The sequence below is a fragment of the Pholis gunnellus genome, assembly GCF_910591455.1.
Source record: "Pholis gunnellus genome assembly, chromosome: 7".
Taxonomy (NCBI): Eukaryota; Metazoa; Chordata; class Actinopteri; order Perciformes; family Pholidae; genus Pholis; species Pholis gunnellus.
Window position 1 is genome coordinate 22373245 of NC_136533.1, and position 12155 is coordinate 22385399.

A 12155-nucleotide genomic window follows, 5' to 3' on the forward strand; every position below is an offset into this window, starting at 1 on the left:
AGTGGAGAATGAGTAGGAAAGAAGAGATGTGTAAGGGAGGAAATAAGACGGGGAAGATATTGGGATAGTGGGCGATTGTAGGAGGAAAAGAAAAAGCAGGAAGCTGCAGAGCCTTGAGACGTCAAAAACAAAAAGGAGGGCAAAAGAGAGAAGTGGGTGAGGAAGGCCTCGGGAAAAGACAGAATGGGGAAGTGTGCGGGGAGATGAGGGGTCGGTAATGAGAGAAGGTGTGAGAAGAAGACCTGAATGTGGTATTTCCCAGTTCCCATGGTAACGCTAGACTGATACCCCCCCCCCCCTCTGTCTCTCTCTACAACACATATTCTCACATCTTTCTGCTTCTCCCATTTTCATACCCAGTGGGATAACATTCCACACTAAAGTATGCTAAACACATAGTACATTATGTGTCCTTGATGGATGGTGATGCTCTCTGCATATTGTATACAGTTGTCGGTGCAAAGCCCCACTCGTGGGTACTCGTGTGTGACGAGAGAAAGAGAGAGAGGATGACGTACATTTTAAAATGATTCAATTAGACATACTTTCAGATCGCTTGCATTTGCCAGTATGTGTCCTTTATAGTACATAAAGATTTTGGTGAATTGAAATTCCTGACTTTGGCGCTCCCAGTGATTGTATGAAAAAAATGGCGGACTGTGAGGCAAATGGTTTAAATAATGAACCGTTTGATACAATTATTACAAATGATGGCGAGTGACATTCATGTACAATTAAGAGAAAAGGGCACGGGAGCCATCAGTCATTTATGGGATGCTATGAACACACACAAAATGTACACGTGGGGGATTTTCAAGTTGAGCAAATAAGCAAAAAGCAGTATGTGTCTCTGGCAGATCGCTGGCTGCTGTGCTCCGACACTAATCGTCAGGGTCAAATTTGGTGTTGACCCTGTCAACTAGATCCATGTGTAGGGTTAGAGCTCTATAGGTAGCAGCCTGTCACAGATCCCGCTAGGTCGCCATAGGCGGGGCCTTCACACTGGTGCAGTGGGTTGGCAGAGGGGCGAAGCTGCAAATATTTGCAAATAAATTTCAATGACAGCAGCTAGAAACTAAACTGATGAGGTGGTTTTCAGCCGAGATGCCCCACTGGATGATAGAAAAGCCTGTGCACAGAGCACAGTGACATCATTAGGTAATAGTTGAGAGGCGGAGCCTCAATGTGAACACATGATAGGCTTGACATTAAAGCTTCATTTAATTTAAAACAACTTTTCTCCAATATACCATGTTCTTTATTCATCAAAAGTGTTCCGCTATCTTGCATTCATTGAGGTAGAGTCTGAGATTTTTTTTTCTGGTTCCTTTAAAGTCACAATGAAATGTATTTGTGAGCATCTTTAGTGAAGCATTTCAAAATGACATCATGAAAACGTCTGTACAAACACTATTCTTGTGACAATATTGTTCCGATTATTTTTTTGTGAAGTCAAAATCATGATTGTAAAAATTGTTGACAGGATTCAGCTCTAGTTGGCAGCAGAAGAACTCCGTGTCTTCAATAGATAAAAACAGGCTTGAAGAATGCTGATAGAGCCCCAGAAAAAGACAGGAATCAAATATTATTTATACGAGCTTATGAACAAGGCTCCACGAATCTTTACGACGCGGGGATAGTCGTTTCTCCAACCAAACAGACATGTAGAGTTAATAGTTTCCTATAAACACACACACACACACACACACACACTGCATGCAATCGTTTTCTTTCTCTACATTTGCAAGAAGAAGCACCTTGATATATGTTCTTGTTGACAACACATTCACAGTCCTACTGACAGACGCTGGCAGAGCATGTCCATTAGATCATTTATTTTGAAAGCTCAGTGCAGTGCTTACACTCTATAAAGTAATGAGCCGCAGACCTCTTGACAGGAGCATGTGCGTATTTCAAAACCGGTGGGTGCTTGGGGATTTTCCCAACATCTTGCGCTGTTCAATACCATCACGTTTCAGTTCATTCCACTGTATTTCCATTGTCATTGTGCCCACCACTGTAACTCTACACGTCTAACCAATATGTATTAGATCTAAAATGTCCTACATTTGGCAGGATCTCAGGGAAGGGGTTTACACATTGTGGCTTTCAATCTGTTATGGGCGAAAAATGTTGATTTCATTCTAAAGAAACAAAGACTCGAGGCTTTGACTTGAACGCGTCGGTCACACGAGACATTGTCCTTAAAACTCCAGCAGCACACCGAATCAAAACTAGTCTTGACCACTCAATTTATTTCATCACAGGTTATTACACATAAGATTTATAATCTGTATTAATCTATTTTATGGTGGTATATGGTTTATTGTTTCACTTTGAAGACCGGGATGTTAGAGAAGGTCACGTGTTACCTTCATGGATGTACCTTCGGTGATGCGCATTAACACAGAGGTTAGCAGTGCGGCGCAACCGGAGCCTGAGAGTTTGTTATCGCCTCTGCAGGGCCACAGTGACAGAGGGGAGCCGATGTAATCGTACTGATTCGGTCAGGGAGGCAGGATGGTTAATGGAGTGGTAGTGATTAGATTAGCAGAGGCTGCTGGGCAATGTAGTGTTTCTAATTGAGTTGGTGGGATGTCTGTGTGTACCGTGTGTGTGTGCGTTCACGTCTTAAGCTAGTCTGTACAGCGGTTATAAGCCTGCCAGGTACAATCGCTTTTATGGGTACTTCACACAAACATGCAATCATTGCCTCGTCAATCCCATGAACACGCATACAACATGTATCGTTACAGACAAGCAACCCAGGTGTTCATCCTCGCAGCTAAATGTTGCAGTATGGCTTTTGCCTCACGACACCAATTAAAGTAAATGGCAGCAGATGAACTGCGACGTCGAGAGATAAACAGTCATAGCATGCCAATGAAACACTTGTGCATTCACTTACGCACAAGTGAATGCAGATGTGTTGAATACTTAGAGCCTGCATGTGAACAAGCTGCAAACGCTGCAGCTAATATATAGAGAGCTAAATATAGAGAGCGCTCTCATTAGGATGTTTTACAAAAAGCAATTTCCAGTTACACAACAGCTGCACCATCTGATGAGTAATATCTGTCCCGATGATAGCAACAACACTTCCTGTATCTGCCGTCACTGACAGAATTCTAAAGATTATTCAGGAATATTTGGGGGACACGGGTAAAAAGATTAAAACCCGACGGTGGTGAAAAAAACGGCAGCCAACCGGGGTCACCAACAGGGTAACCACAGAGAGAGCTGTAGTGATTTCCATACAGATAAATAGGAGTTAATCACATTTGTATTCTAGAGGAGAACCAGGATAGAATAATTATAATAGGATTAGTGTTGATTAGAAAGGGTTCGGTGAGGTAGAAGTAGAGTAAGAAGAGAGGAAGACAAGCCAATGCCAAATTGAGTAATAAATGGTTCTGGCTAATGCTGAACAAGTGGCTAAATACTGCGTCCTTTAACATCGTTACGCAGATGACACCCAGTTGTACGTCTCACTTAATCTTGAGAATTGATTAACAGAGCTATCTCGATGGCGTCTGCAGCTGAATACTGATAAGTTCTGGTCATTTATCCTGATCACATTTTCAATCAATGATCAGCAGCCTTCATTTCCTCTCACCTAGACTGCAGCTCATTGCTTACTTGTCTTAATGGTGCCTGTCTATAAATGCTGCGGAATGCAACAGTAAGACTTCTAACAAACACTAGATATAGAAAACATATCTCTCCGATCTGAGTAAAGTTACAGAAATAAATGTCTGATTCTGTGGAGTACATATTTAAGTACTTAAGTACTTAAACCCTCTGTAGTTCGTCTCCGCTTAACATTTCAAATAATGTAACCCATCGTTCTTGCCCAAGACCCTTAATACCTGACAAGCAATTGTTCTTAAAAGTTCTACTGTCTTAAGACAAAGTGGGAGTGTGCTTTTGCTGTTTTAGCTCCAATACTGTGGAACTAATTGTCAGATCAGCTGAGTCACTGGCATATTTTTAAATCCCTTAGAAAACCCTCTTGTATAGACTTTACTTTTCACCAATGGAGGCCTCTCAAGGATTGTCAAGTCATTACAGGTACTGCTGCAAATCACTATCAGTGAAAAGGAGGAAGCCATGGCAGGATGAGAGAAAGTCGGCGTAACAATAGTCCATTCTAACAGTTAAACAGTCAACTGCAGGAAAGAATTGGACATAAACTACATATGTTTTTATATAAATGTAACGGAATGAGATTATCTGAGAATAAATATTTCAACACAGCGTGTGTGTGTGTGTGTGTGCATAAGTGTGTGTGAATGTGTAATACTGAAGTCTCAGTGAGACACTGCTGGAGTTATCTAGGTCATAACGGATGAATTTTTAATTGTACTGTATTGAGCTTTATACAGTAACGAAAAAAGAAAATGGAAAAAGCAGCTAATCTCGTCTGTTAAAAAGCAATGCAGCTGCACGTCTTTGGTTCTTCTTGTTATAAATAGGATTTATACAAATAGTTCCAAAAGACCCTCCGGGCTCTAATTGTACAGCACCACTTAAACACACATGCATGCTCGCAGATACACACACCTTCCACACACTGAAGCTTCTGTTGCATGCTGGGTCACTGGGAAGGGAGCTACTGTACTTTACATAAAGGTCACTGGAGATGTTATGGTTACATCATATGCGTCTTAGACCAGTGGCTCCCCAGGACGGGTCCATCAATACATTTCCTATAGGCTGTGTGAGATTATGAACATTTTGCTTTTTACTGCAGAAGAATTCAGTAACAGAGAAATGTAGCTGTAGGCGATACACAACACTTACGCCACAGAGGAATAAGAGATTTGCAGTTGTATCACAAAGCGCCTGGTAACTGCAGATGCTATCATAAAGCCACTGTGGTACCTAGATAACAACAGGACGTAATCTTCACAAGGACCTAAAACGCTGTAGCGGATAGCAAAATGCTAACGTCAGCATGCTGGTATGCTCACAATAGCAGGTTTCACAATCCAAATATCACTAAAATACAGCTGAGGCTGGTGGGAATTTCATTAGTTTTGCAAAGAATTGGACAAATTGAAATGTTGAGCTGGTGAGGGTGCTAGATGAAAAGTTTTTACAATTCACGAGGGGGACATCAATCTGCCAAACATCATGTGAATTCATCAAACATTTGTCGACATCTCAATCTTGAAATGCGGTGCTCTAAAGTCAGGGGATCAACACGGCGAAATGTCTCATAGAAGAAGTGCGAATTAGGCGCGTTTCATTCAACTGGTTTGGAGCAAATAAACTTGGCTGCGGTGTCGTTTTCGGCAGATTTTGGTGCTGAAGGCTACGCGTGACAGTTTGTATTCACCGTGTTTCATGTTGTCTGGAGACAAAGACACGCATTCACATTCATATCGGAAAGATTGTGGTGTAGGTTTAATCATTCAAAAAGTCTAAACTATAAAATGTCAGCCAATGAAGACATACAAAAGTCAATTAAAAAGTCAAGTCAACCTTCATTGTTTCATAAAGTCCCTTATATACAGTATGCATGTATTTATATATTTGTCTGCTTGTACCAAACACGATTGCTTGAACTTATACGAGTTATCAACACAAAATTGACTTCCGCTTCTCTCTCTCTTCCTCTGCAGTCCTTGCTGCTGATTCGTCAGGAGATGGTGGTTTCCCAGAAGAAGCTTGGCGACTTTTGCGAGGCTCTGAAGCAATACCTGAAGAATGTCTCCACTCAGAGAGACTGCTTTCAGTAAGTCTCACTACTGCTCCACATTTCCACAGCTGCCCTGCTGCTGCTGCTGCTTGTGCAGAGTGAAGCACCATAATCGCAATCATCTTTAATATTTAATGTGCTCCGTTTTCAGTGTCAGGACCTCACTGTTTTTCTCACTTCATCAAGTACTACCTCAAATATTACCTCCTCTGTTCTTTGATGTTCACGCACACACAACATTGTGTGTGCTTTGTGTAGGTAGCTCATCGTCATCTTTCCAAAATCGGAGAAAAAAACGGCTCTAACTCCCAAGTGGTTTGGATCAGTGAGCTGCTAATATACCGCATAATGCGCATTATATTATACTTTTAATATAGTCTGATATACACATACTGTGCATATTATAAACTTCCTTTGCCTACAACTCTGAGCTGCAGGGTTCCGTGAAACAATCTAATATCCAGAGAGATTTCTCCAGATCCCAGACTCAATAATCTGTATGCATAATCCAGAGCCATATACTGCATATGCCCTCGGCAAGACTCCGAAGCTCCGGCTCCACTGCGACTCTATTCGTGTTACAGTTTCTCCCACCAGTTACTGCAGCCTGTACTGTGAGATAAGGGGTCCGCGAGAGGGGCAGAGGTGTAAGGCTTGACAACTCCTATAGTAATTAGGTAATTTAAGACATACTGTAAAACCCTTGTTCATATTTCATTATTTTACAACATCGATTCATAGTTAAGGTAATTGGGTTTTTCTAACACTGTTTAACAGAAAAAATACTCTTTAATGTCAAATTTAACAGACAGAGACAGAGCGAGAGAGAGAGCAGTTTTCCAAAGATGAATGGGGGGGAAAGCTGCCAGTATCCACACAAACTAAAAGCTGTAACTGCTGCCAAAGGTGTCTCTACTAAATATTGACTGAAGTGGGGGGGGATTGCTTTTTGATGAGCAAGAACTACTATAGCAAGGTCTAATGATGAGTATCTACATTTAGAGGCAGAACATGAACGATGCAAACGCAGCAAAATCCATATTTTTGTTATGTTTGCACCCACCTCATTACAATGTATTTCACCCCATAGTGAAAATAGTGCCAGCATATCTTGTACTGAGATGATATCTGTGGGGAGGGGGGCACATATACAGTCATCTGCATGGAAGTTAAATCACGAGAGACAAGTCAGATGAAGAAATTATAATTGTTTATGATTAACATATGATATGTGATGACAGAGCCGTTGGTGCTTGGACTCTACAGGGAGATTTATCTTTTCTGGTTATGAAGTGCTGTTGTGCGCCTCGGGCTCACACTGTGATGGAAAAGTTGGTCACACATAATCAAAGCTCGTAGTGAACCGTGGCAGGAAACGTGAGATTGCACGTCCCTATCTTTAAAACTCAATGTTATTAAATCTCTTTTGCTGCTGGGAATTTTTTGCAACTGGCAGCTGATCCCAGCACTGTTTCTCCAGCGTTTTCCCTTCTATTGTAAAAGCAGTTCCAACATTGCCTTTTGTTAAATTGTATGTCTGTACCGTTTAGAGCTAAATGTTAGCATGCAGTTTAGCGTGTTAGCTAAACTAAGATGGTGAACCTGGTAAACGGTATACATACCTGCTAAACCACCACCTTTTATGTGGATGTCCAATCAGTGTTGATGGTAAATGTCGTCAATTGAAGCAATAAATTCCTCAGTGAGGAAGCTTGAGTTCTCCTGCTCGCAGATTCTTAGTTGTCTTTTGTTGCTTTTTTATTTTTGCGAGGAACATGAAGTTGAAACGTGACAAAAAGTTAAAGAGGGAGAAATCATGAAATCATTCATTGTAATAGTGCTACATTACAAATGAAAATCCAGTGTTTAAAATGTGGGTATACTGCTGAAGTTGGATACTATCAGTAACTTTGTCATCCATCCTTTTTTTCAAACAGCATTTTCTGTCATTCCAAACACTTTCAAGCATTTTCAAATTCTGGTTTCTAACAGAAGAGGCCTTCAGATGAAACTCTGCCGTTATTCTAGGGAGGCTGTTTGCTTTTAGCATTATCTTTTTCATTTGTTACTCTCCAGCGGAGCTCACACACCTCGAGTTCTTTCTTTTAAAGGCACTTTCACAGGTAGCAGAGAGCAGCAGCCTGTCCCCCCAGTGCCCTCCTCAGGTTGAGGGAAGAACTACCTTTTAGACTGTATATACACTGCTCAGGGCAAGTGATCAAATCCAGTGTTCAGATGGCAGAAAATACAAGAAGTGGCAAAGTATTGCTGATATACATGTTATTAGTCATAGTCATCTGTCCAGTGGCACTGACTACCAGGTTGCACCTCAAACTGCATGAACAGGACGTTTCTCATGTCACTCTTACTTTGTAATTACTTTTTTTGACAGACTATTCTTTGACTTTTCTTTTTACATAGTATACGATGACTTTTGTTTGGCTTTTTTTTAACATATACCAGGACTTTTTTCGACTTTTTATGTTTTTTTGACATATTACTACTTTTTTCAAAACGTTTTTTCAACTTACTAAACTGTTTTTAATGACGTTTTTCGCTATCCTATTACCTCTTTGAGTTTTTGTTACTTTATTATCTTTCAACATACTATGTTATGACTGTTATGACTTTTTTCCACATACTATCATTTTTCTTTTTACTTTTTATGATAGACTATACTAAGACTTTTTTTAACTTACTATACTGTGACTTTTTTTGACTATACTACGATGTTTTATGATTTTTTTAACCAACTATACTACGATTTTTTTATTTCATTTTTTTACATACTATAACATTTGTGACACATGGCATGACATTTTTTGCCATATGATACTATGACATTTTCATTACTTTTCTTGCCACACCGAACTATGACTTTTATTTTGACTTGTTAATGACCTTTGTGTGATTGTAGAAAGCTCTGTGCGTGCACAATGAAAATTGGAAAGTAAATTGTGTTTGTGATAAGAGGTACCCTGAGCAGCCATTTATGCAAACGTAATTTCATGCCAAAACAACTACCAAAATTGCAGTGCTCCATCTGATCTGCATAACCACAACCTCAGCTGCTCCGCTCCTCTCACTGTGATGTCAAATGAAATAGAATCCCGCTGCGTTAATGCTGCTATTCGCTTTTACTGGCACTAAATCAGAGGCCTTTGGGTTTAGTCAAAAACTCGTATCTCGGGACATTGTCGTACAATGATTTATTTAGCTTTAGTAGTCCATGGTCATTTTGTATAAAATATTTCAGACAGAAGTTAAGACTGTAAACATTTGAAAGAGACTACAGTTAGGTGGACATGTGATCGACAAAACTAAACGACTGAGTCGCAGAACGTCACCCCGATCCTTGTTTCAGATGTGACAGTTTGATGCCAGGGTGAGCGTCAGGTACAAACAGGACAGTCAGCGGCACAGACTGTTGGGGGCGGTTCAAAGCGGATCAATATCTATATATTAAGAATGGATGAAATGACAATGTGCAACATGAAAAGGGCCACTCGGAGTGACAAACGGTGGACACGTACAGCGAGACGCATCAATGCTCTACTTGAGCATTATGGAGCCCTTGTTCATTACAGCGAAATGTGCCCTCTGAAGCGCCTCACAGAATTGACCAATAACATCCAGCTTCTCCCACCGGCACTGACCGGGTCACACATTGTTTCATTAGATTATTATTAACACAATGCCATTTTTTTTTTAAATGGCATTGTGTCATGTGCTGTGGCATCAATATTGTGCAGGATGAGGAAACTATTCACCATCTTCTTCTCCTGAAACTATTATCGTGTCTATGTTGTTATTTTAATAATGTCTCTAATGTGCACCTGCTATGATGTATGCTTCCTCATATCACATGTCCTCAGCATCCTCCATCTTTCTTCTCTTTTACTCCTTTGCACCTACTCCACCTTTCTCTTCTGTGATGTCGAATCCATCTTTCCCTCTCCATCAACCTACTGCATGCCTGCATATCTCCCCCCCCCCCCCCCCCCCCCCACCTCTTCTCCCTCCTTGATCCACAAACCATTCTGTCATAACTCACTTCTTCCCCGTCACCTTCCCTCCTCTTATTATCCACTCATTGCCTTTTCTCCTCCGTCTCCCCTCCAGTGTGACTGCGGTGCGTCTGCCGGACGGTTTATCTTTTGTCGTCTACGAGTTCTGGGATGGAGAGGAGGAGTGGAAGAGGTGAGTCTTCAATCCCGTGTAAGCCCTGGCTTATATCTGTCACTCACTGCCAGTATTGAGAGCTTTTTGATTTTCTGCGACTTGTGTGAACAAGCTAAACAACAAAAAAAGCGTCAAAGTCTGGCTGTGGTACTAAAAATGAGAGGAATCAACAGGCAGAGTGATACATCTGTAAATGTTGAGAATGTTGCCCCATTGCTGCAAAATGTTTCATTCCTAATGCACCTTAAAAAATATTAAAAGCCATTACCGAGTGTGGACATTCATTTTGTGTCTGAAAATGCCGGCTAGTCAGCACTCTGAAAGTCCTTTCTCGAGCTGAGCGTGCCGTTTCTTCCTGCCATTGTTTTCATTGATTGGTCGATGGCCGATGAAAGAGAGCACTCAGGTTCCTTCCATTACTGTCACGTGCCTGTTGGAAAGAATTCCTCCACTCTCATTTAATTAGCAGTCTTCAGCCATTCAGCTCGCTCCGAAAGTTGCTGAAGCACTTGAGCTGCGTCAGGTCATCATGATTAAGTGATGGTGCCGGTGCTGGGCAATGAGGGGGGGGGGCTGCTGATGTAGCTGCCTGCTGATCTGAGTTTCTGCTCCACTGCACGCAGCATCCAACTGCCATCAATATTTCAACTCTTACAGTACGGGCTGAAGGCCGTGCTAAGCGGTTGAAGGCCGTGTGTGCTTGCGGGCATTCACGGGTGGCCATGCAGATGAGTTTGCTTGTACACATACATGATGTGTGAGTAGCTATATATATATATGTGTGTGTGTGTGTGTGTGTGTGTGTGCGCGCTCTCTCTCATCCTCCCTTCTGATTCCAGGCACCTCCAGTCGGCCCCCAACAAAGCCTTTCAGCATGTGAAGGTGGATACACTGTGCCAGCCGGAGGCCATGTCCTCTGTAGCCGTGCCAGGTCAGTGGAGAAATACTACAGAAGAATGAACTTCATTTTTTTTTTTTTTTATTGTCAGTCAAAGGAGCAGTCCAATGATTTTAAACGTTGCGTTCAGTTTACTGGTCACAGGGAAGTTTGAGTTAAAAAAAACAAATAAAGAATAGAAATGGACATTTACCGTGTGTAGGACTCAGTGTATTTTAGAGAGTGATCCACACTAGGGGAGTTCTGAGGCCTGTTCTGATCTCTGGGAGCTGCCAACAGTGGAGCAAGAGCAGACGTGATTAATCGCACCACTCGCTCAAACAAATGGCTCAGTCAAGCTCAGATGATTTGCTCCTATTTTATTTCCCACATAGAGCACAACAATAATTAAACGGTACAGTATTACAGTTACAAGTAGATGGCAGTGAAAAACCAATTCACTCTCAGGGGCTGGAGGACTAATACAACACACAAAGCAGCTACTGTAGAGCTGCTATAGAAGAGACAAAGCTTGGTATTATTTTGAATGGTTTCTGTCTGACACAATGTGTTAGAGAACGAACAGGAACATATTCATGAAAATCAGTGATAAGAGGATATCATATGAAATATTTATGTTCTATACTATTCAGCATAGTCAGTGACTTGAGGGTGACGCCTGGCAGACTGCCATTTCTACTTTTATTTTCAAGTCTAACTTTTTTCATCCTGCCCTCTCCTCGATCACTTCGACGTCTTTCCTTCTCTGCCTCGCCAAATTCCTCCTCATCTCCTTTCAATCGGTTTCCTCTCACTCCCTTCTCCGTCTGCACTGCCCTCTGGGCCTCATTTTCTCTCTCTCTCTCTCTCTCTCTAACCTCTATCTAACTTGTCATCCCTCTCTCTCTCCCTCTGCAGCCGCCTGGTGCAGCGTGAACAGGGACTGAGCATGAAGATATTCAGCGACTCGCCACGACTCCTGGACACTCCCCTCTTCCTCTTTGAACTAGCCCTCCGACCCTAAAACCTTCACCCTCCTCTGCGTTTCACCCCCCCCCCCCTCCCCCTCCCCCTCCCCCTTTCAACCCTCACATTCCTCAACTCTTTTTGTAAGTACATGTTTACACAGTGCAAATGAATGGTGTCAACTGCAGTGAAAATTGAACAAAGTGCATTTTACAGTGTGAGATTACTAATTTTGCTGGCTCAAGATATTGGATTATGTATAACGTTCATGTTTCGAGTAGCTTTGAGCCGCTGTAAAGTGGAGTTTGTCATGTAGCAAGGACCCTGGCGTTGAGTTTTTCATGTAGCAGTAACGTTTTTTGGGGTAGAGCATTTTTGGAATGTGGCTTTTCTTTTCTTCTAACTCCTGTTAGGGTTGACCACAGG

The 12155-nt window shown here is 41.8% G+C and overlaps 1 protein-coding gene across 1 annotated transcript in view; it reads left to right on the forward strand.

Moving 5' to 3' along the window:
• The window catches only part of necab2 (N-terminal EF-hand calcium binding protein 2), a gene marked incomplete at both ends in the record, with an annotated part of 97988 nt that extends 86278 nt beyond the window's left edge, over positions 1-11710 (forward strand). The window contains 4 exons of the mRNA XM_079163696.1: positions 5628-5740; positions 9827-9904; positions 10726-10817; positions 11682-11710. Coding sequence (XP_079019822.1) covers positions 5628-5740; positions 9827-9904; positions 10726-10817; positions 11682-11710 — 312 coding nt within the window. The remainder of the gene's footprint in view (positions 1-5627; positions 5741-9826; positions 9905-10725; positions 10818-11681) is intronic.
• Positions 11711-12155: the final 445 nt, after the last annotated feature.